This window comes from Stylophora pistillata, chromosome 1, assembly GCF_964205215.1.
Source record: "Stylophora pistillata chromosome 1, jaStyPist1.2, whole genome shotgun sequence".
Taxonomy (NCBI): Eukaryota; Metazoa; Cnidaria; class Anthozoa; order Scleractinia; family Pocilloporidae; genus Stylophora; species Stylophora pistillata.
Window position 1 is genome coordinate 15,190,177 of NC_142519.1, and position 24,969 is coordinate 15,215,145.

Below are 24,969 nucleotides of genomic sequence, written 5' to 3' on the forward strand. Positions count from 1 at the left end.
CTCTTTGAACTACTGTACAGAGTCTCGCCCTAAAACTCTAACATTTCCAATCAAAACGTATTAGAAGACAAAAAAAGCTTAACTTGAATTGATTCAAAGTCCATATGAAACTCTCTGCCTTTCTATTCATATTTCGCGGGAAGTTTGCCAAAAAGGCCTCAACTTGATGCACTCGACACAGTTTTCGTAATTCGCGTTCAAACATAATGAACATGGCCTACCAAATTCGTATGCAATACTTCCAAAAAGATGCGATGCAACTGGAAACTAGGGCGCAACGAAAAGTGTAAGCCTAGAATTTCGAAAAAATTAAACATGCAATTTGACAACAAACGTACTCATTTCTACGCTTTATCCCGAACCCGAGTGGCCTTCTTATCGTGGTTCCCTCTTTGCTCTTCCCTGCACCCTCCTTTACAGTACAAAATAAAAACCTGTATTGTTATTCGTTTTAAATGTCGAGGGTTTTCAACCTAATACATTCAAGACTTAAATTCAGTTTGGGTCAAAAGAGGAAAGAAAACCAATGAGTTCTTCCTTGTCCCTCAGCTAGTTGTGAATGAATTCCCCTCCCCATCCCCTCCCTGGTGGCCTCTCCTCCCCAACACATGCCCAGCCCATACCTCATGTGGTACAACATTGAAGAAACCGAAATTAATCATGTCAAAGAGGAAATGTTTCAGTTCAAACCGACCATTGATATTGGTAACAGGTAATAGTTCATTGATGAAGAAGTTCGAAGGTAATTACTAAAATCCATACCATGTTAAAAACTTACCTGGCTCTAAGTTTCTCTGCTGGTTTTAAGTTTTTTTCGTAGGTGTTGTTTCGAAATACTTGAAAAACTTGCTATGAAGCACTATACTCTCCGACATTGGTATTCTGGTCAAACGTTCAGAGGACGATGTTTATTGTAGATTGAATCTGACTTTTTCGTTGATTCCAGTAGGGCTGAGGAGTACAGTTTAACTGTTTTAGGATATTCGGGGGCAACCATCAGGTTCAGTGGCGATCAAGAAGTACTAAAATTAGGTACACTAAGCTAGAAATACATTGACGATCTAGATCTCCGTGGGATACTTGCAAATACTCCTTTAGATTACAACAAAATTAAAGGCATTAAGGGGGATGAATTGCTTCTGATAACGTCCGTGATTTCAAGCGAGAAATTTCAACTTGAAGGAGAAAGAAAGCAAGAGGTATGTATCAATATTTGATAAGAAAAAGGGACGCTAAAAAAAGGATTGTAAACTTTTCATTATATATTATTTTACTTCCAAAATGAAGTCAATCTATGTTCGAGCAAAGCATGCATGGTATTGCAACAAATATTTTTCCCTTGACTCAATCTCAGGCGGAAATTTGTCGCAGTGGAAATTCCCGCCCCGGCACCTCCGTCCCCGTTTGTAAATTTTCCAGATTGGACTAGGCAGGAAGCAGGCTAAAAGAAAAATACAAATGAATAAAGGCTGATAGTTTCGAAAGATACTGTTTGGGGCTGCGTCGGTGGGAGTAACGAAATAATTTGGATATATCAACAAAGTTGAAGTGGTAAATTGGCCACCGTAAGGAGTACAAAAGCTGACGTTTCGAGCGTTAGCCCTTCGTCGGAGCGAAAGGGCGAAGGGCTAACGCTCGAAACGTCAGCTTTTGTAATCCTTACGGTGGCCAGTTTACCACTTCAACTTTGTTGATGTATCTAAAAGAAAAATGATTCGTTACAAAGCAAAATTTCTCTACTCCCAAATAAATACCGGAGCCTCAATATTTATTGGACCGAGTACAGACAGTAGTCGGTTCCTCATGGTGACTGAGAGGTTTATGAGAGTTTTAATTCGATAGAGTTACTATTTAATTTTTGAGAATTGATCTCCTTTACCCTACATGCCAAATTACTGATTTACGGACGGAACCTAACTCATCGAAAGAGACATTTTATTGCAGGTCGAGCTTAAAGTCAATAGTGAAGAGCCGCCAAAAGTGAGTCCCTTCTTCAAACATTTTTTTCAACCTGGAAAAGTGCATTCTGGGTACTGCAGCTCATTTTGTCCTCCAGGGGTGGCATCCAGATTCTCCACTGCGCCGATTCTCTTCAAGTGTTGCCGTGTTATTTACCTGAAGGAAGAAAACAGAGTGGAAATCTGGAAAGGAGAATTTGTTGGTAAAGCAGTTACCATTGACGTGTTTGGCGGCAATCCTGGGGAAGAGGAACCGGATTATTATAGCACCTATGTAGAAATATGCCCAGACGAGACTGACCATCCAGGTAGGTGTGTTTGATACGCAGACTTCTATAATTCTTACAAGTAGGTCAGGGACGTTCTGACGTACGAGTTCGACAACAAGAACGAGATTTGAGTTTAAGTCGTAAGGTAAGTATATATTCTCCGTGAAGTATCTTTGTACTCTGAGAGCTACAGACTTTGCTCAACTGTCATCGGACAAAATTCGGGTCTTACCAAAGTGAAATGTTGAACTGCTAACGTCTCTGTATCCTTTTCTTTGCCAAAGGTTTCGCTCTATGTCTTAAAGAATGTTTCATTTACCTGTAAAATATTAGGCAAGTTTGCGTGCCTCTCCGCCCCTGTTTCACTGTTTTACGGGAAGAATTCGAGCTATAAGTCGCACTCGTCTGAGAAACTTAAGGTCTTCGCTGTCATCCTTTTTTTTCTTATCGAGCGAAAAAACCTAACATAGCATGGTAGAGTATTATAAAATTTCAGGCATGCTATTTTTCCTCAAACAGATCCTCTCAGTGCAGAAGATTACGAGAAGCTTGACCCTATACTTTTCAAAGTGCTTCTACCAACAAAGGATAGAGAACAACGTAAGGTTCTAGTTCGGAAGTATCTGTGCTGGGTGAGTTAACTTTAGCACTAGATGTCATTACACCGAATAACTTTGCGAATAGCCGCTAAATTAAAGAAGGATCCTTTGAAATGGATCGTCTGTTCTGTGTCTTACTGCTTTTCTGTCTGTAACCTGTCTACATTTTGCTTGTGATTCTATTTTTCTGCATTTCTGATGCCTTGAATTCTCTGTCTGCCAACCAGCCTGGCTCGCTACTTGCGTCTATCTATCAATCTTTAGTAACTGCTATTTGATTCCTGATCGATGCTTGCATTTCCATATCGACCACATATGTTGTAGCCACATAATTGTTCGTTATCGAATAAGGTTGAATTCATGGTTTACTGGCAATCGCTCTGGAAAGTCGATTCGCTGTATATGGTTCGTGTATATATCAAGTCGATCAAGAGTTTCGAGTTACTATGTTATTTACACTTTTAGGTTGACTGTTAGTCTGATTTTTGTTAACATTGAGACTTTTTAGTCATTAGTTTGAAAAAGCGTTAACAAAAGGCCAAAGCAGATTTGTGGTTCCAGAGACAATAACTCCAGGTGACAGGGAGCTTTTCAGAATTGCCAATATTTCCTGTAAGGAGGAACCGAACAGCCTTTTGGATCTGGGGGCTCTGACCAAAGACGACATTAATTCATGGATATGCTGTTGTCTTCAGGAACCTTCTGAGTAAGAAAACAATTTTATTTGAACCACAAGCATGAATGCAATCTTACCATGCCCGTTATTATGAGACTCCAAACATTTCTCCCATATTTACGGGACACCTCTACTCAGCAGACGCAGGCACCCGTATTAACTGCGCTCGTTGCTTAAAACATTACTATCAATGTACAGCATAGTGTAACAACCACATAATCACAAATGCAGGTTTCTTAAAAATAATCAAGTATGCTTTTTTTTTTTCCATAGGTTTATCTGATGAAAAGTGGGAATGAATTGAGAAGGATGGCGCAAACCTTAGCCCATGACTAACTTGAAATTGAGCAATGTTGGTTTTACATTAAATCGGAAGGTCCTTTAATGAGTTACTTCGCAAAATATTATTCAGTTAAGGATAAGCTTTAAACAGATTAAGAAAGTAGCTTGGTAGTATAAACACGCCAGGTAATTATGAATAAACCGGAAAAGAACGAACATGGTTAAAGGTGGCGATGATTTAAGAGCCGGCCAGTTTCTTCAATGATTGGCAAATTATGATATAAACCTAACACTGATTTTCAACAAACAAACAAACAAACAAACACTTTATTTACCGAGGGTAAAATACATTATTACCGGTTACCCGGTAGTTTACATAATGACCCCCAAAAAATCGTACTAAATACAAAAATACCTAATAAAAAATTCATAATACTAAAAATTGTACTTAAAACGTCCTACTGATCTTAAAATGCTCTATTGAGGTATTTTCTTTAATAAAATTTTTCAATAACGTTATCTTAAAATTTGAGTGGGAAGTTATGTTTCCAAAAGAGTTACTTAGTTTATTCCATAGCCTATATGCACTTGAGTGGAAAGTTCTAAGCCCTGATTTTCTTTTACAAGATGGTGTTAGAACGTCATTGCAGATAGCAGATTTAGTACAATAACTATGTGTAGATCTGACATATTTGACATATGAACTAAAATATTCAGGAAAATGACCTTGGCTAACTTTATGTAGCATACAAAGTTTTCTAACGCGTACAATGTCATCAATAGGTAACCAGCCTAATTTATTAAAAAGTTCAACGGAACTATCGTTGATGGTGGCGTCCAAAATTAATCTCCCGCATCGTTTATGTACTTGTAACAACCTTTAAAGGTTTTCAACCGAACAATTGCCCCAAACAGTACAACAGTACCCAAGAATTGGCTTAATGAGAACATTATATAACATTTTTCTATATTCAATAGCTAAATACACTTTTGCCCTCTTGAGAAGAAATATCCTAGAGTTCAACTTTTTTATAAGATAATCAATGTGTAGGTCCCAGGAAAGATAGGGATCAATCACAACCCCGAGAATTTTTTCTCCAGCTGATTCCTCAAGTCTTACGTTGTCTAAGAAAAGCTCCAACGTAGTTATTTCACTGTGATAAAGTTTTTTCGCAGTACCAATGAGTAAGTACTTAGTTTTAGGTTGCATTTCATTAAGTTTAAGCCAGCTATTCGCTTTACTTAGACTCACATTTAGAGTTCAACTGAATGTTTTTTTCTCTTTACTTAATGATTACTCCAAATGTATTACCAAATGCCATCGGTTCAATCACTATTATCAGCTCTGAGTCCTGATTAGCTCCTTAGGATTTTTTCTCCTTCTCTGATTGGCTGCTGTGATAACTTTGGTTCTGGCTTTAGGACACTCCATTGAAATGAACTCTCTTAGAAATAAAAACCTTTCCACTGAGCAGTTCCGTAAGTAAATAAGTTCTCCCCCTTCCAGGTGGGTTCCTCTCCAAGATACTCATCCTATATATAAGCAGTTGAAGTTAAAACACCCACCCCTCCCACCTTTCCCCTTCGTTCCAGAGGATTTGCATATGACTTCAGTTCGTCGAGTTTTTCTTTCCAGACACCTCATGCTCGAAAACTAAGCGAAAGGCTGGTAACTTCAAATTCAGTTTTTTGACGAAAAGGCTGATAAATTTACTAAAAGCGAACTAATCCTTATTCTGGAAAGATCTCTTGTGCGGATAGTTGTGTGAAGAACTTTTCAACCTCACAATGACTGAAATCTGGAGAAAAATACCGACCTAGATTGATCGTTTGATTTGAAAGAAAAGACAAAGATCATTGTTCCAGCGAATATAATCCATATCAATACATGCGACTAGTTTTCGCAGTTGTCACAAGTTTATTGAACCTAGAACACTTCAGTGGCTTCTATGCAAAACACCACGCACCGGACTCCCACACCCTTGCAAGTGTTGTCTTGCCCGAGAAGTCGCAGTCGCTAAGCTTGAAAGTATTTTGAGTCCGTGTACGAATGAAGTTACCCGGTCGCACCGAAAAAGCGGAGTTTCCTCAATTGGTTGGGAGAAAATCGATTCTCTATCAAAAACCTCTCAAAAGAGATCCTTGAGCAGACGGAAAAGCTGATGAATTCCCCAACTTCAAATATGTTAGATCTCGAATAAAAAAAAAAAACAAAACAAAACAAAACAAAGCCAAACAATGTCAGCATAACCAGAAAGAAAATAAGAAAAATGCCCTTCAAATACTACGATCGGGAGGCCTGTCATAGCAAACGTCATCGAAGAAACCGAAATTAATCATACTGCAAGATCAAAACAGCTTATCGAAAATACATACGCGAATCGGGAGCCCATTTAAGAATGAATCAACGCTTCATAACCTGAGTTGGTGTAATTGTTATCAAAACTACATTCAACACTGTTATTTTTTGTTCCAAACGGTAGGTCGTTTTTCCTCCTTTTCCATTTTTTTATCAAACATTGATTTTACCATGCAACTATTTTTCTTATGTGAAATTCTTATAATTTCCATTTATTATATCATGCGCAAAATTTTCAACAACGAAACTGATGTGTTAAAGTTCTTGGTTGATCTAGTAAAGTCATAGCTATAGTGCTTACAAAAAGTAGGGAAGTAGTGAGGAATTTAACGGCGCTGAATTTCTGGTAAGCGCGCTGGAATTGAGACCACAAGGACTCCATTTACGCTGACTCTTGGCAAAACTTTGCTTTCGTTCCTGAAGTACCAAAGTAGTCTTTTTTCCTTCAGTGAAGCTGTTAACCTTTTATTGTATTTGTGTTTGTCGTCATTTTTTTGGAAGGGGTTCGATTAATTCAAACCCGTGCCCCCTAGACACCAGTGGTGCGCCACTGCCAACTGAGCTACGAAGCTATAGGATGAAAATGATAAAGTTGTGTTTTGATTTCCATTTAATTCAACGTGCCGTTCTTGGTATGTGCTTAAAGTAAATGGAGATTAAGATGTATTTGCATTTATCCAGACGGTAGATCATCAAAATGAGGAATGAGCAATACGGATGTTTTTTTCTTTGCCGGGATTGTATTATCAGAGAACTTAAGCAAACCACGACGGCAACGACGACGTGGCAAAGGAAAAGAACTAATAAACAATAGCCAACACGTACGTTTTAAAAATTTGTAGATTTCCTTTATGTCCTCTGGAAAACAACAATGCAACGACTACTTGTCATAAATTTCCATTTGGAACTCAACACTGCTTATATACTTCATGCTGAAGTTGCCGGGTGTGGCGCCATCAGGGACGGTAAACACATGCAGCCATTTTTGAAATTTTAATCAAAGGTAGAAATGAATTTTTTTCATCAATGTCTTCCTTGGCGTTGCCGCCCTGACTGCCCTATGGTCCCTGTTACGGAAGTATGAATATCAGCACCGGCGTTAAATTGCTGTGCATCTGGGATATTTCTGGAATGCCTCCGCTACACGTAAACATGTCTAAACTACATAAAACGATAAAAGAGGCTATACATTTTGGTTTCGACGAATGTAATAAGACTCTGACTACATAAACATCATTTACTTCTAAAGCGCATGCGCTGCATTATTGACCACCAACATTAATTGGTACCTCATTGGTAATTATCTAAATTTGCTTTCGTAGAGTTAATATATCACATAAAATACACTATTCGCAAAAACGGAACAATAATGCTATGAAAACTATTAATAGCACTCTCAGTTTCAGATAGTCACGCAGTTATTGTGATGGTTTCTCCACTTTTATGTCATTTTAGAAAATTTGGCCTGTGACAGTTTTATGGACGTTGGCAAGTCTGGCAGCCGATTCGTCACCTGGAAGTGGAATAGGAGATGACGATCTTTTGTTTTCTATACCTTCAAGTTGCAAACCTATTAATAATGTAATGACTCTGGCTTTTTAGAGATTCGGCTCTCTCAACAAGAAACAAAATTAATAAATTTCGCTCATTTCTTTTTGAAGGATAACTCTGCACAGAAAACTTAACTAATGTTGAGGTATATAGGACTTTGTCATTCACAAGACTAGTTTGTTTGTTCTTTATGCAGTTATATAATTATAATACTAGACAAGTAAGAAGAGAGTCGGTTCGTAGAAAGAGAAGTCGCAAGTGAGACATGATTTCATTTGATTTGTTTCCAGATGTTAGAAGAAGGACTTCGAAAGTTTGCTCAGGAGAACTTCAGCCATAGATACTATCCCATTCTTCATGGAGAATCTGAGAAAATACAACCTCTGGCGCTTGCTGTAAGAAGAGCTCGGTCAATATGGAAACGACCACGAGGAACACATGAAATCATAGTCCTTGCAGAACTGGCGAAATATGTTCAAGGTGACAAAGAAGCTACGATTTTCCGTGAATTCTTGAAATCTCAGGTCAAAGAGGAAATGTTTCAGTCCAAACCGACCATTGATATGGGTAACAGGTATTTACTTGACAAAGAAGTTTGAAGGTCATTACTCAAAAGTCAATTTTAATCCATACCATTTTGAGTGTCTCAATGGAGTTACCCGTTTGCCGTAAAGCAGCCCAAAAATTTATCGGCCGTTAGACGCAAAAACGCGAAGATTTAAACCGTTAGCCGTAAAAGTCATTTCTCCATTGAGACATTTTGTGAGCCTAACACTTGTTTTTCTCTTCGCTCCTCCGCTATAGCTACTAGTCATTTGTTGGTGTTTTGTTCGAAATACTTGAAAAGCACACAAATAAAGCTATACGTTCCCCAACATTCGCACGCTATAACCTCCAAAGGCCGATGTTGATTATTGATTGAATACTGAAGTATCTACTAGTTCACGATCTTGCTTTTTGTTTATCCCCTCAGTGCTAAGGAGTACAGCATGGGTTTCTCAGGATATCTGGAGGGAACCATTAAGATCAGCGGTGATCAAGGAGTTCTAAAACTTGGTAAACTCAGCCAAAAATACATTGACGATCCAGATCTCCGTGGAATACTTGCAAAAACTACTTTAGATGACAACAAAATGAAAGGCTTTAAGGGGGATGAACTGTTTCTGATAACGTCCGTGATTTCAAGCGAGCAGTTTCAACTTGAAGGAGAGAGAAAGCAAGAGGTATAGAATCGAGAGTTATCAGTTTTGGAGAAATGTCCCCTTTCTTCACACCCCAAACTACTGAATTTCCGACGGAGTGTTTAGAAAATTTGCCAACTCATGGAAAGATACATTTGTATTGATCTTATTTCAGACCGAGGCCGAATTCAGTGGCGAAGTGCCGCCAAAAGTGAATCCCTTCTTCAAACATTTTTTTCAACCTGGAAAAGTGCATGCTCGCTACTGCAGTTCGTGGTCTCTTCCAGAGGTGGCATCCAGAAACTCCACTGCGCCGATCCTCTTCAAGTGTTGCCATGTTAATTACCATGACAATAGACTGGAAATCCGGAGGGGAGAGTATGTTGGTAAAACAGTTAACAGGGACGTGTTTGGCGGCAATCCTGCCGAAGAGGACCCGGATTATGATAGCACCTACGTAGAAACATATTCAGATGAGACTGACCTGCCTGGTAAGTGTGGTTGACACAAGGACCTCTGCCCTTTTCACAAGTAGTTCAGGGACCTTATAAGTATAAGGCGAGTTCAAAATCGAGAGCGACAGTTGAGTTTAAGTATTTAGCGAAATGCCATGGATAAGTGTATTAGAAAAGCATTTTTGTACTCGGACGAAAGTGAGCCCTCATTCAGCTTAACTGGTTTTTTTTTTTCGCCAAAAGGCCTTGTGTTGCAAAAGCGGCTTGATCTATGATGCTAAAGAATAATGCATTTTTTCGAAAAAAATAACTTAAGTTTGCGTGCCCTCACTGCTTCATTGGAAGATTCGGAACTATAATTCCTACTCAAATGAATAATGGGGGTTATGGCCAATTGTCATCATCAACTGATCTGATGATGTAAATTAACCACTGTTAAGGGTTTCAAAGCTGACGTTTCGAGGTATTCTTGAAATCGGACACTTAGTCGTCTTCCTGTTTCGCCAATATATATCTTTTTTACAATAAGTGCAAGTTATGCAATAGATGACATTGGCGGAGGTGCACGTGAATGGATCAGTAATCTCATTGGATCGCTTCGGTCCCGATATTTTCTCAACGTTGTGAATGAAAGGACAAGTTTTGCATCGTGTGCGAACGCATTTGGAAGTTCCGGGTTGGTCATTAGTTTGAAGTGAACTTCTTACCAAAATGTTACCTATTTTTTGGTCACGTTTCAATGAATAAGTGGAAATTTCCAAAAACTAGCGCCAGCCCTTGGATCGTTTTGAAGTAATTTTAAGTGTTTAGGAATAATGGATTTAACTACGGGGTTGTCAGGGTGAAGTGTGAGAGTGAATGGAATGCGGTCGGAAATTTCCTCCGCCTCCTTCGCGACGTAGAAAGGAATGACAAGGACGCATCAAGACCAATCGCTAGATACTTTAATCTACCTAATCAATCTTTCAAATCGGCACTCTTGATCCTAAAGGCATCAACGAACGCTTTTCATTCTACTAACTTATTCTTGTTTTTCTCGTAACCATGTTCCCACCAATATCGTTCTGGCGAAGGGCTAACGCTCGAAACGTCAGCTTTGAAACCCTTTATGGTAGCCAGTTTACACTATCAGCTTAGTTACTAAAACCAAATTACCCATAAATCGTACTTGTCTGGGAAACTACAGGTCTCCGCTTTTTTCTGCCATATTTTTATTATTGAGCGAGATAATCCTAACAGAGCACAGAGTGTAACCGATTTTCAAGAATTGTTTTTTCTTCAACCAGATGCTGCCCTTATTCCAGACGATCTCAAGAAACTTGACCCTATCCTCACCAAAGTACTTCTACCAACAAAGAATAGAGGAGAGTGTAAGGCGCTTGTTCAGAAGTATCTGTCCTGGGTAAGCTGACATTAGACATTCAGTTCAATGTTCTGATCATGAATTGCCTTACGAATACCCATTACATTGAATGTCACTTCGAAGAAATGGTTTGTCCTTATGTCGGTCTGTCTGTTTGCAATATGCTTATGATTCTTTTTTCCGCGTTTTTGATGCCCAGAATTCTCTGTCTGCAAACCAGCCTAGCTGGCTACTTTCGTCTGTCTGTTGATCTTTGGTAACTGCTCTTTGGTACCCGATCGATGCTGGCATCACCACATAGACTACGCTATGTTGTAGCTACATAGCAGTTTACCGAGTAGGTTTCATGGTTTTCTGGTGGTGGTTTTGTAAAGACGATGCTCTAAATGAGCTTTTATGCATTAAGTCGATGAAAAGTTTCGATTTATTATTTCAGTCACTCTCCTAAGCTAATTATTGATCTGGGCCCAGTTGTTCAAAGAGCGGACAACACTATCCAACGGATTAATTGCTATCCAACGGATAAGCGTAATTAATCGGATAGATATTTACTTTGGGGATAGCGTTATACCTGTACCCTTCTAACAAACGGAGCCTGATCTTTGCTAACATTTTGACTTTTTGGTCAATAGTTCGAAAAAGCTTTGACATCTAACCAGACGAGAATTCTGGTTGAGAGTCCAATAACACCAGCTGACTGTGAGTTTCTCAGAATTACTGCCTACATTTCCTGCTCTGTGGGATCGAGTAGGTTGGATCTCAGCGCTCTCACTAAAGATGACATTCATGGATATGCTGTCGTCTTCAGGAATCTTTCCGGTAAGATAACAGTTGTATATGAATCACCAGCAATAATGCAAACTCATCGTGCCCTGTATTATACAGATGCTCAATCATGTCTCGAGCAATTTTTAAATTTTTAAATTTTGTATTTTTTTAATTAATTTTTTAATTATTTTTTAATAATTTTTTAATTATAGACTAGTGAGCAGCACTTCTGCGAACAGTAGTTGTAAAACTTCTTGTATTTTCCTACGCGTTTCGTCTAACTGTCGTAGACTTCTTCAAGGAGTTTTACAAGTGTGAGTAAACGCCTGTATTTATAAGCCAAAGTTACAAGGGCCGATGACCGTAAAGGCTTGGCCAGACTTACGAACAGGAACAGGCGAAGTTGTGAAAAATTTGTGGAAAATTTAACATGCGTAAGGCAAGGTGAGAAAAAATTGCTATCCAATGGATAAGCGTAATCGATCGGATAGATATTTACTTTGGGGATAGTGTTATACCTGTACCCTTCTAACAAACGGGGCCTGATCTTTGCTAACATTTTGACTTTTTGGTCAATAGTTCGAAAAAGCGTTGACAACTAACCAAACGAGAATTCTGGTTGAGAGTCCAGTTTTAAAACCGTGGCCCCCAAAATAGTTTTCTCACCTTGCCTTACACGTGTTAAATTTTTCACAAATTTTTCACAACTTCGCCTGTTCCTGTTCGTAAGTCCGGCCAAGCCTTTACGGTCATCGGCCCTTGTAACTTTGGCTTATAAATACAGGCGTTTACTCACACTTGTAAAACTCCCTGAAGAAGTCTACGACAGTTAGACGAAACGCGTAGGAAAATACAAGAAGTTTTACAACTACTGTTCGCGGAAGTGCTGCTCACTAGTCTATGATTAAAAAATTAAAAAATTAAAAAAAAGTTTTTCAAAAATGATCATGTACACAAACTTTTTCCACAGATTTATCTGACGAAGAGTGGGAAGCAATTGAGAAAGATGGCGCGAACCTTATATCATGATTAAATTAAAACTGAGAAATGTTGCGTTCACACGGAATGACAAGCTTGTAAAAGGAGATATTTAACAATGTTTTAACTCACTAAGTCTAGAGGAGATCAACTTTAAATAGAATAAGAGAGTAGTTTGCTTATATAAACAGGCACCAGATATTTAAGAATAAACTAGAAAACAACGAGAATGGTTAAGGGCGGCGAGGATTTAAGACCAGAAACTTCAGGCTTGCCAATCGAACCATTGTGATAATTTTCGGTTTTGAGTTAAATGCTGAATAAGGTTAAATGAATTGCTAATCATCAAAAGCTTTAGACGTTTTCACCTGCAGATATTCAGTTTTATATCCACATTAAGTGAAATGAATAGCTTTGTGGATGGGTGAGTCGATGCAAACCATGACTTCGATCTTCTAAGCTCGCTGTTTTCCTCGTGGTTCGCACTCTGAACAATTAATGTTCGAACACATTTTTGCACCAAATAAAAGTTATTTTCTATTCATTTTCGTGCCGAAAAGAGTCTATTGTTGACATATGTTGAAGCCAAATGGATGTAACTTTGCATATAATCTCCTAGCAGCTATTCTGAAGTGCGCGGAACATCACGATTGTAAACAGTTCACCGTTGACAACTTTTCAGAGGGACTTTGTGAACAAAACAGTTTGTATTTTCCTTTGTATTACTGGCAAACGCACTCTAAACTCAAATCAACTTTTAAAGGAAGACATCAATAGGTTTGAACACTGCTAAGGAGGAAATGTGGTAAGATATAATAATCGGATATTCTCCAAAGTTAACTAAGATAATTGCTCATGAGTAAAACGTATCTCATTTAGTCTGTAGAGTTGGGTCTAGAAGAATTGTTTTTCACTCACAGGCTCTACAGGAAAATTTTGCAATGAAATTTGCAGGACATTATCTGGAAATCACTACATGACTAATAATAGTTGAGGAAAAACTTGTTTAGATTCAAATCTGAAAGTCGTTCCCTTTAATCCCCAAAATTGTTAAAACACCCTAACTTTACAACCCAGACACTCAGAATCATCTTACTATAAAAATAAATTGGCCAAATGTTGATGAATAAAGGGGGTGAGTTTCTGAAGAAACTGTGATGATAAGTTCACCACCGAGTTTTGAGTGTATGCCCTTCGTCAGTCGAAGAGCTAACGCTCAAAGCATCAGCTTAAAGACTCTTTATGGTGGCCATTTACAATATCAACTAAGTTGATAAAACCAAAATAACCAAATAACAAATGCTAGGTAAATTTTACATTGGTGAATGTAGGAATGTATCAGGTGCCAGTAAGTTAGAGATTGAGACCTGATAAGGTGATTATATTTTTAATTATAAATCTTTAACCTTTACTTCATCAATTCTATCGGATTTATTGTCAGGAGTAAAAATATTGTTATTTCAACTTAATAAAAGAGTATTTTCACTTCTTTATGCTATCTTTCATAGACTCACAAACCATTCTGTTTTCGCTACAAGATAAATAAAATCTCCACATTCCTGAAAGACGAACCTTTCCGGCATTAAAATGTAAACCTTGCCGAGCGTCACTCCGCGTTATCCTCGGCCCTGCATTGTCACTTCGCTGAATTTTTGGTTGATCAACCCATACAATCGCTATTTGGTTGAATTACGAACTTTTTAGTCCCAACCTTCGCATCTTGTAGAGGGGCAGGTGCTGTTCTTAGTCTAGTCTGCCCCTTGAATAATCGATCTAAAAAGGGAGAAGCCAGCTAGCACACCACATCGACAACAAGATTTGTGTTCATTCCATAGGCATTGAAGCCTAAAGAACTTGAGAAGGCTCTAGATGCAGTTCAAAGTAGCATTTCTGAATAGCTGGTTCAGTTAAATAACCAATCGAAATAGTGATATGAAATAACCATAGTGAAAGTAGCTCACACAATTTGCCATGAGTACGAGAGAAACCATGAAGAAAATATCCCTCATAGTCTTTAGTACTGGTAGACTATTTGGCTATTCCTTCTCGAATTGATTTAAATCTCACTGTGATGGAGAGACATGCGTGAAGTATTGGCATTTTTGGATTCCAATCTTTTCCTATGACAGATTCGGACAAGTGGCAATGATCAAAGCTGGAGGGGAATGCACTTATCATAATTTCAGTGGGTGGTAGCGCCAAATGCTTCACAGATTGGCTTTTGTAATTTCATTACCTAGCCAGTGCAATCAGGATAACAAAGTAGGGGTAATGGGGGATGTTGAGATCTTGTGGTAGTGGAGGACGAAGAAGAAATTTAAGCAGCAACTGAGCAAGACTTGGAAGTATGGCTGTGTGTGTGGGGGTAAGTGCTTGAGTGTGCTTAACCTTTCAACTGTTACGAACACGTTGCAAGTTTGCGCAAGCCGGAGGCGGGGGGGGGGGGGGGTTGGGGAGGAAGGGGAAGGAGGCTAACAGTTATGAACCAGCATCTTATTTTCGTGCTCTCAGTCAGTGATAGTGGCTCCAACATGAAGAGTGTTTCTGGAGGAAAAACTCGCCTTCGCATGATGAGAATTCTAATGAAATATTTGTTTGAGGTCGAAGTGTGCACCTTTGAAGAAACATTAAATGCAAAACTAATTATCAGGTGTAGATCTTTAACTGGAAAATGCAGCAACCTCTCTCGGAAAAAAAATATACTTTGTCAACATCTGTTTTCCTTCTACAGCGACGAGAATTTCAAAACAAAAGGTTTTCCCTTATAATAATCCTCCAATATACACTATGAAAGTTATCTTAATTTCGAACGGAAGAATCTTAATAATGACAGAAATAGCCCTAAAGTCATAAAAGAAAAAATCTTAAAAGAAATAATTTGCTCGCGCATTTTCCAGATGCCTGAGAAAAATTTATTTAGGTAATAAAAACATCTGAGTAAAATACCGAAACATAGGATTTGGTTTCGAACCTTGGTGCACTCACGTCGGACGGGCGGGAATGTCATGGGATATTAATAAAGATAAGCGCATGTCATATCCAGCATGAAAATGACGTCTTAGTGAACAAAAATACTATTTCGTTATTCCACCGTGAATAGCGTGATTCTAACTATGTAATCGGCCCAAACTAGCAACAGATGAAATTCATAGAAACTGAAAGAGAGTTATTCGCCCTAGTTTTTTTTATTCTGTTTGCATTTATATACGGTTGGCTGTTTCGCAAGGTAAAATCTGCATTGGACTGAGCTGATCTAACTTAACTTTAGTTCTCTGCAAGGAAATTTCACAATTCCTGTGACCTTCGATTCTAAGGTATGATAAGCTGTGTTTTTACACTTTATTGTTGTTAACCCATCCATCTTCAACTACGTCTACAGTTGAAACTAAGGGAACATAAGCAGTGACCTGACAATATGAACTTATAAATTTGAGAAACAAGCGGAGACTCAGTAAAATAGTCTCCAAATTCTCAAAGATAACCCCGTTTCTTAAAATACACACATATTAGCACTCTTGATTTGCGATTTAATAGGAATTTGAGATGAAGTCTCACCGATTATCAGCGCCTCACTGTATTCTAAAGAAAGGTCCCTTGTTGTGATTACTCCGTGCGGCGATTTATCATAGCTCTTAGGATGTGTTGCTAAGAATCGACAGATGACCAAGGGTATGGCTCAACTCTGAGCTTAACTTTTTAAGCTACGGTTAAAAAAGATTCAAATTGACAACATAGTTCTTTAACTTAAGAAATGGCTTCGATCAACCTTGGGCTGTACCGATGATCGTTCCTATGTTTTTACTCCTATTTATTGTTCAATATCAGGATTCTGCAGTTAGTTTTGCGGTGTTAAAAGTCATGACGCACGAATATCTAAAATAGAAGCAGACTGTTGCAAACGTTTCACAACAAACTCATGCTCTTACCAAGATTCTAGATGTTTGCACACCTGCATTCGATAGAAAGTTAAGTTGGTTGGCCATTAGAATCTTGACATGATAATTAATTGTACACCGACGCTGAGATGATGAAACTCTGAGAATATTTCTAGACGAATCACCGGGTGATTATTACATGCGGAGAAAAACAACTGAAAAGGGAAGGGATGTTTCAGTTTTCAAAGGAAGTCTTTACGTCGATGAAAAGCCATTGTGCATTATCCTAAGAAACAAAATTGAAAGAAGAAAAATGCTTTCCTATGCAAATACTTTTCGCATATTTATTACTAAAAGTACGGATAATCAAGTCTCACATTATCCAAAAAGCATTAGCACACTAGTTTGGAGCACGTTTTAGATATGCTCGAGCTCTTTTTCGAAGATTAAGGTGGCTCGTACCGGTGTTCGTCTTTTTGATGGTTTGTAACTTTGAAAGAATACAACAGAAAGACTGACCAAGGCCAGTTAAACACTTTTACGGGGTTGAATTATATAATCATTGGTTATCCAAAAATAGATGTCATTTCGTCACTAGCAGTTTCCATGGCAACGCTTTCATAGGCTTATTCAGACGCATTTTTTAGCTTGTAGCTTAAATAATTCGAAAACTAACCCGGTGACCCCATGATTTTTTCAGTGATTGGTTTTGGCACTTGAAAAGGAAAATGCACAAAGATTTTTAAAAAATTCTACGGAGCGGAATTTCAGAGAATCTAGAAAAAAGGCAATTTTCAAACATCGCAAATTTCCTTCCGTAGAATTTTCTATTTTTTTTTTCTGATGATTCCTTTCGACGTTATTATCATATTGGAACAATAAAAGAAGGGGTCACCGGACTTGTTTTCATGCAATAGCTTTCGTGAGTTTAGCAATTTCCGCGCGCGTTCTCGCGCATTTAAAAATCTGGATTCTATAAGATCGACATTTGCTCATGATCTGTCATAGCTACCGCTGACAATTGCGTGTGCTCGCGCGCGCGCCTACGATCTGATGTTTACAGACGTTTACTGCTAATTAAGAAAATCATTAAACAGCTGTCAAAGATAGCCTCCCGGGCTTATCTTAAAAATCCTACACACGACTTCTGGCTATATCATATTATTTTCCTTTAAGTTTCAAAGTCCTCTTCCACTTCAGATAGATTATCCTTCACTTGAGTTCTTTTTTCGTCGTCGCAAGATTCATATCGGTTGAATATTTCTTTTAAACGTGAAGTGAAGCAACCTTTACTCCTCCAAAAATCGTCTTCTTTATCTTAGTTTCTATCTCCTGCATTCACAGTAGCCGCTCAACACATCAAATACAAGCTCTTAGGTAAACTTCTCACAAAAGTAAAAAAAATTCCACGCGCCGCCATCTTTGTTTTGAATTTTCATCTTTTGATCTCGCGCTTCTTTCGCACGTTTCTCTCGCGCGCGTCACGCAAGAGTGACCTGTTCCCCGCGCGAGGAAACTGGTACGAGCCACCTTAAGGCTAGAAGTGAGTTATTGCAAATGTCTTGTGATTGTTTCGGTTACAGTGAAGGCGCAAATTGCAGTTATTTTTGTGAGTCTTGAACCCTATATCTTGTGATAGTTTATTCACGTTTTTTAAAGTCTGCTTGAACACCGATTCTTCTAACAAAACATAGCTTTATTTATTTCATTTCCATCCTCTCAATCGAAACATTCAGATGTTGGAAAGTGCTTTGTCGAGCGTGGAAGCGCCCGTCAACACGTTTATTCTTGAAGGTATTTTTTGCCTTCGATCGCTCTCGAAAAATGGAAATAAAATTTAGCTGGTTGCTTCTGCTTGGAAATAGCAGAGTTCTTGAGGCGTAAGAGTCTTAAATCCCATTTTTTTCAGAAAGAGTTTTCCTCACTGATTGAAAAAACGCTGCTCTGTTGTGTTGTATTTATTTTGTCACACCGTTAAAGTTATTCAGAGCTGTTTGCTGTAGTTTAGTCTGCTACCTAATGTAAACGACTTTGCCGATAGGGATTGCTTCCAGACCCATAGAAAATGCTTTCAGTCCATAATCATCTGTATAATGAAATGCTGCTTTGTGTAAAGAAGGCTAACACTTTGTGAAATTGTTGCCAATTTTTTTTTCCAGATGATAGCAGACGCTCTACGTAAGTTTTCTAAGCAAACTTTTAGCGAAAAAACGTTTCCAGTGCTTCACGGCGAAACGGCGAAAATACAGCCTGGGACACTAGCTGTAAAAAAACATCGATCAGTATGGAAGCGACCCTATGCAAAACTTGAGATGGTAATCCTTGCAGAACTAGGAAAATATGTCAAACGTGTAGAAGAAATGAACGCCTTTGGCGAATCTTTCGAATCTAAGATAAAAGAAGAGGTATTTGTATTGAAACAAGAAATCGACAAGGACAAGGTTGTCATGGCGGCCAGGTATGAATCTCGGTTCAAATTAAAGTTCACCTAACTCTTAATTCTCTTCTTAGCCGTATGGAAAGTTCTTCTGTTTCTGATCACACTGATGAAAAATCGGCGTCGTAACTTCCAAATCGCCAACTTCAACTTAAACGTAATACTCTGGGAAAGAACAGACACCAGAGTCCTCAGACTCGATCGATTAATTGGAATCCATGTGGTCTCCTGCCATTTTTTGGATGATTTGAAATGAAATCGGTGTCTGAGGTTCAAGATAAGCAGCTTTAGGTTCAGAAATGTCAGATGAAACGTAGCTGATCGCACGATCGTCTCGAATGCTGAGAAATTGGATTCCCCCGCCGACGTCATATGCACACTAGGTCCCAGATGCACAGTAACTGTAAACCTTCATAGATCCGCGAGGATGTAATGGATAAGTCTGTTCGCTTTTTCAATCTTCACTAAATTAAGTATTCTTTTGGAAAATAAATTTAGAAAATGAGGGGTTAGGGGCACTTTAATGAACTGAATGGTCATTTCTATCATCAATTCCTTTAACAGTGTAATATGAAAGAAAAACATTATTTGGGCTGCATGTATTAATGCCTGATTAAAGTCGACTTAAAGTGAAAAAAAAAAAAAAAGAACTACAATGTATCTAATGAAAATAAGAAAAAACTCTCAAAACCGTCTCCGTTTCCTTCAGCAGTTGGTGCTCCTGTCTTCAAAATGAGTCTAAATCCTGTTTTTGCATTCTTTTTGTTTTCTCTTTATCCAGAGCTGAAGAGTTCCATGAAGGTGTCGAGGGATGCTTGGAGGGAACCATTGAGTTAGGCGATGGACAGGGAGATTTGAAACTTGGAAAACTTCGCCAGCGCTATATTGAAGATGTAGACCTCCGCAAAATACTGGGAGAGACTAACCTTGACCCTAGCAAGATGATGAATTTTGACAAGCATGTATTGCTTCTCATAACCTCCGTGATTTACAGCGAGAAATTTGAACTGAAAGGGAGAAGATTGGTGAAGGTATTAACTTAAACGCATGTCGTAATTGAAATTTCATCCTATCAAGACTTATGACGGGTTCTGTAGAAGCATATGCCAAATAAACACAATTTCAATTGATTAAAGTGCAAAATTAGACCCTAAAAAGGCTCATTCATTGCTGAAGTAAACAAATCACAGGGATGATCCAGTGGAGACAGCGATCGCCTTCCACCATTGTGAACAATAATTTCAGGACCAGGCTTTGCATGCAGGTCTATATCTAGTTTTTTTACAGAATGTGTTCGTTACGAGGGTCTCCACGTTCCGAATTGTAGTCGTTTGTCTCTTTTAAGTTTTGTTTTCTTTAAAGTACCGACAAATAAATTGCTGCACCTTAAACATACGTGTAAAGGCATCTATTGATTGTCATAAAGCAGCATTCAGTGTTAATAACCACCTTTCAGTATAGTTAGGCATCATTTGCCATAATTGAGTATCTTTCTCAGATCTTTAGAATCGATTTCAATTTGTCTTGAATCAACTTGTATGGAACTGATTTCGTTTTGTAGTGAGACGATCTAACTTTTTTACTACTTTCAGTCGATTAGAAGTCGATTAAGTTCTGCCAATAGAATCAATATTTGTCTTGTAACAAGTTAGCAAAACGTCGTCGAATCAACCTGGGACGCCAGTGAACTGTTGAGCGAAATCTCTCAAACTCAGAGTCAACCTGGATTACGTGGATATATTTATCAAATCATTAATTTATTTCTCTTGTTTCATCCACTCATTTACTCTTTAACTTCATTTCATCACGTATTCGTTCATATATTCTCAGGCTGTAAGTTGACTAGTATGGTGCCTCTTTGTTGGTTACAGATTTTTTAATCAACATCGATAACTTATGGTAATTGTGATTCTACCCGCTTTATTTTAGACTGAACGTCAAGTTGAACTGGCTGAAATTGAACATCTGTGTCCACTTATAAAGTTTTTTTTGCCTCAAAATCAACTAACGCAATTAGACGAGACCTATCGTCCTCCAGAGCTGGCGACCAGGACCTCAGAAGCACCGTTTCTCTTCAAGTGCTGTCACGTCGAATTTAACAAAGAAACTAATCGACTGGAGATCCGCGAAGGAGAGTTTATCAAAAAAATTGTAGTCAAGGACGAGTTAAAAGAAGATTACAATCAGGTGGACTCTGATGAAGAGGAAGATAAGGGTGACCATTCATTCGTGGATCTCTATGGGCAAACGGACGAGGCTGATTTGATTGGTTAGAACCACAGTTTCTTCAAGACTTTTAAAACAAGTTGAAAAAAGGGACCTTATTCAGAATTCTAACCTCATGCTTCTCGTTCTTTAAGTCAATATCTCCAATAATGCAGCTCTTGTGTCTGAATTAAAAAGTAACCAGCTTCACTTCCATAAAACTCTTTTCCTTTCCTTCTTTTTTTCCCTTTGATAAAAATATTTTCCTCCAGAATTCTATGCTGTAAAAGCGACGCTCTTCCTATTATCATTTTTTTTTAATTTTATTCCCCCTACGCAGATTATTTCACAAAAGAAGACTTCCAGAATTTGGACAAAATACTCCAGGATGTCCTTTTACCCTGCAAGAGTAGAAAACAGCGTAAGGCACTCGTCGAAAAGTATCTCTCGTGGGTAAGATATGCATGTCGAAATAAAACATACATGTTAGTTGGTTAGTCTTGTCCATCCTGTTCATTGAAATAATTTTCTATATGTTTGCTGAATCCTAGTGTGGTTTCATCTGTTTCTCTCTATTTCCCCTTGCTTGCATTAATTTAATAATGCTTCTAATTTAATAATGCTTCTAATTTAATAATGCTTCGGTGCTTCTGAGGTCCTGGTCGAATTCCATTCCTTTTTCTCAGTTTCTAAGACTTCGTCGTTTATGTAGTGATGACTCTTATTTCCACCACAAATCAGAGTCAATGTGCCATTTTTTCGATAAACGTGGTTACCCAGTTTCTGTCGTTCAAACGGGTTACCACCGCGCCCAACTTATTGATCGACATTCAGCACTACAAACGTCGCATAAGGAAGATTCCGACCGCATTCCATTCACTCTCACGTTTCACCCTCACAACCACTCAGTTAAATCCATCATTCTTAAAAACTTTCAATTACTTCAAAACGATCCAGAGACAAGCACTATCTTTTCGCAGCCTCCGCTCATTTCATTCAAACGGGACAAAAACATAGGCAATGTTTTAGTCAGAAGTTCTTTTCAGACTAATGACCAACCAGGCACTTTTAAATGCGCTCGTGCACGATGCAAAACAGGTCCTTTCATTCAGAACACCGATAAAATATCGGGACCTAAACGATCCATTAGGATCACCGATCACTTCACGTGCACCTCCGCCAATGTAATCTATTGCATAACTTGCACTTATTGCAAAAAGATATACATCGGCAAAACAGGCAGAAGAATAGGTGACCGATTCCGAGAACACCTTCGAGACGTGGAAAGGAATGACAAGGACACATCGAAACCAGTCGCTAGACATTTTAATTTACCTAATCATTCTAAGCAACATATGGCAATCTGCGGTCTTTCCTTACTCTTAGGTAGCACGGAAAGCCGTAAAACTCTTAACAAAAGCTCATCTTTCAAACCGGCAGTCTAAATCCCACAGGGATCAACGAACGCTTTTTCGTTTCACTAATTTATTCGTGTTTTTCTCGTTGCCATGTTCCCACCAATAACGTAGCTCCATTTTCTGCTTTAAAAGCACACACAACCTACAATTCCTCTATTCGCTCCGACGAAGAGCTAACGCGCGAAACGTCAGCTTTTGCAATCGTTACGGTGGCCAATTTACCATTTCAACTTTGTTGATATATCCAAATCATTAATTTAATAAAGTTGAAGATCTTGATATGTCAAGTTTATTAACACCATATACACCCCACACATGGTTCATTTTCGCTGTAACTGAGTTGTGCTATGTTGAACAGACTTAAAAGGAAATCAGCAAATAGCAATAGATACGCATCTAAAGTGTATTTCCTCTTAATTATAAATCAGTCTTTTCTAACGTCTACATTTTGTCTCTTTTGACAGTTTGAAACAGCATTGACAACAGAGGAGAAAATAATCCAGATCAAGGAGCCAATCACCTCAGGTGACTCTGTTTTCCTCTCAGGTGTTGTCTCCCTACCATATAGTGAGGGATCAACCATACTGGACCTGACAGTTCTCGAAAAGAAACAAGTCCATGGATATGGGATTATCTTTAAAGTTCTGCACGGTAAAAACGCATCCCTACTTTTCTAGGCTTGTACCTGCTAATAAACTTCATATATATTATTGCCTAAGTTTTTAACGGCTCTCTCTTCAACCGTTTTTATGTATTTCAAAATTTCGCCCCCATGAATGGCTCATCAGTCATTTCTCCTCATAATGTAACCAGAATACCTAACAGAAAGATAAGAAAATGAAATATTATATTAAAAATTTTGACCACACATTTGTTGAACTAAATGATATTAAAGAAAAAAGCAGCAGATTATAGCCAAGAGAGTTAATAATGTGATTTCCAGTCCTAAATAAAGTCACTGGTTGCTTGAGAATAGGTCATATTGGACCAAATATGATCGAGCCGCCGGAGACGGAAATTTCCCAAAAAGTCACACTGCAAATAAACTTTCCTTACCTTGCTTAATGACTCATGAATCTTAGAGATGCAACATGAAATGCTTTATGCGGCCATAGGAAAAGGAGGCCAGTTCAAAATATCCTCTGCCATCACATGGTTCGCCCAGCCTGAGAAAGTAGTTAATTCTTCTTTTAACGACTGGAAAAGTTTCCTTGAACAGATTGCCTCTAAACGGTTTTTTTTTTCATTGCAGTCGATAGTAATCATTTTGTTCCCAGAAAATGCGAAATCCCATTGTTCCTTTGCCTGAAAAAGTAATTAATCCTCTTTAAGCAACCGCAAATTTTTTCTTTCAAAAATTTAATTATTTGTTTGTTTTTGTCTTTCCGATTCCAGTTGAAAATATACATTACTTTGCTAAATAAAATACCACGGAAATAATCTGACTCTGGTAAACAATGACTAATAATTTCACTAAACTTTTTCAACAGATCTACCTGACGAACAGTGGAAAGAAATTGAAGAACAGCACAAGTCGAATACGAAGAAATAAACTGTTTTTTGACATGACAGGGTAAAAAAAAAAAAGGAAAAAAAAAAGAACTCCAAGTAAACTCTTGCAATCATCCTCTTTAACATAACCGTCGTTATTCGGTCTAATTTTAGGGAAATACTCGCTACACTACTTGCTATCGTTGATAAACTCAAAATATTTACCAGAGGAAATAAATTTTGTTCCAAACAAAGTCTGTAGTACGACGTTATAGATCTCGATCAACCGAAGAGTGAGATGGGGCTTAATATGACTTGGAGCTAAAAACAATAATGCGATTTGCAAAAATTGTTCTCCGAGTCGCCAAAATCAAGATAGCTACCTGATGTTCTCTTGTCGAATTGTTATAACCTAGTTCTGAAAAATGAGATTAAATTCCCTAGTGCAAGAGAATTGACATTTTTTTACAGTCCAACCTCTATTAAGCGGCCACCCCCGGGACTTTGAAAAGTGGACGCTTGATAGGGGTTGGCCGCTTTATAGAGGTACAATTTAAATTGGATAGGAATGGCATAAAACATGATTTTATTGACTCTTTATAGCAAAATGCTTTTAAAAAGTGAACATATATGAAGATAAATCCAAAATTCTTTGTAACAAAACATCAAGTGCATTTCCAGCCCAGGCATAGTTCTAGCTCTAAAACAGAGGGCACGTAGGGCTTATGGCCCTATAGCTTACAAACTTTCTCAAGAGGCCAACAAAGAAAGAAAGAGCTGTTGCGAAAGGCAAACACGTAAACAGAGGGGCCGGCTATGGTTTAGAAATTCCATGCGAGTACTGCTTCACAGGGGACGAGTTTTCAATTCAATAGTTAAAATCAAAACTTGAGGAGCATGGATTTTTGTAGATTTCCAGTACAGTTGTGATAAAGTTTTCCTGTACAGATTTTGGTTGTAACAAAACAGTGGTTCAGCTCTATCTATTGTTAACTATTGTTATGTTTGTATGGCGCCGGATGTGAAAAGTTTGCACGTGCATGTGGCTTGTGACTTGTTATGGTGGAGGTTAACTTGCAGTTCTTGTTTTCTTGTTGTTATCAG

The 24,969-nt window shown here is 38.2% G+C and overlaps 1 protein-coding gene and 1 pseudogene across 1 annotated transcript; both read left to right on the forward strand.

Moving 5' to 3' along the window:
• The first annotated feature begins 608 nt into the window (after positions 1–608).
• Positions 609–4,095, forward strand: LOC148741367 (uncharacterized; annotated as a pseudogene).
• Positions 4,096–6,113: 2,018 nt separating this feature from the next.
• On the forward strand, positions 6,114–24,119 carry LOC148741368 (uncharacterized). The gene is made up of 14 exons (XM_088730874.1): positions 6,114–6,263; positions 7,985–8,268; positions 8,668–8,917; positions 9,051–9,366; positions 10,617–10,732; positions 11,326–11,512; positions 12,432–12,470; positions 17,898–17,923; positions 18,474–18,772; positions 19,533–19,782; positions 20,681–21,020; positions 21,297–21,409; positions 22,839–23,025; positions 23,865–24,119. The coding sequence occupies exons 2-14, from the start codon at positions 7,985–7,987 to the stop codon at positions 23,924–23,926; spliced, it is 2,469 nt and encodes an 822-aa protein (XP_088587000.1). The 5' UTR covers positions 6,114–6,263; the 3' UTR covers positions 23,927–24,119.
• Positions 24,120–24,969: the final 850 nt, after the last annotated feature.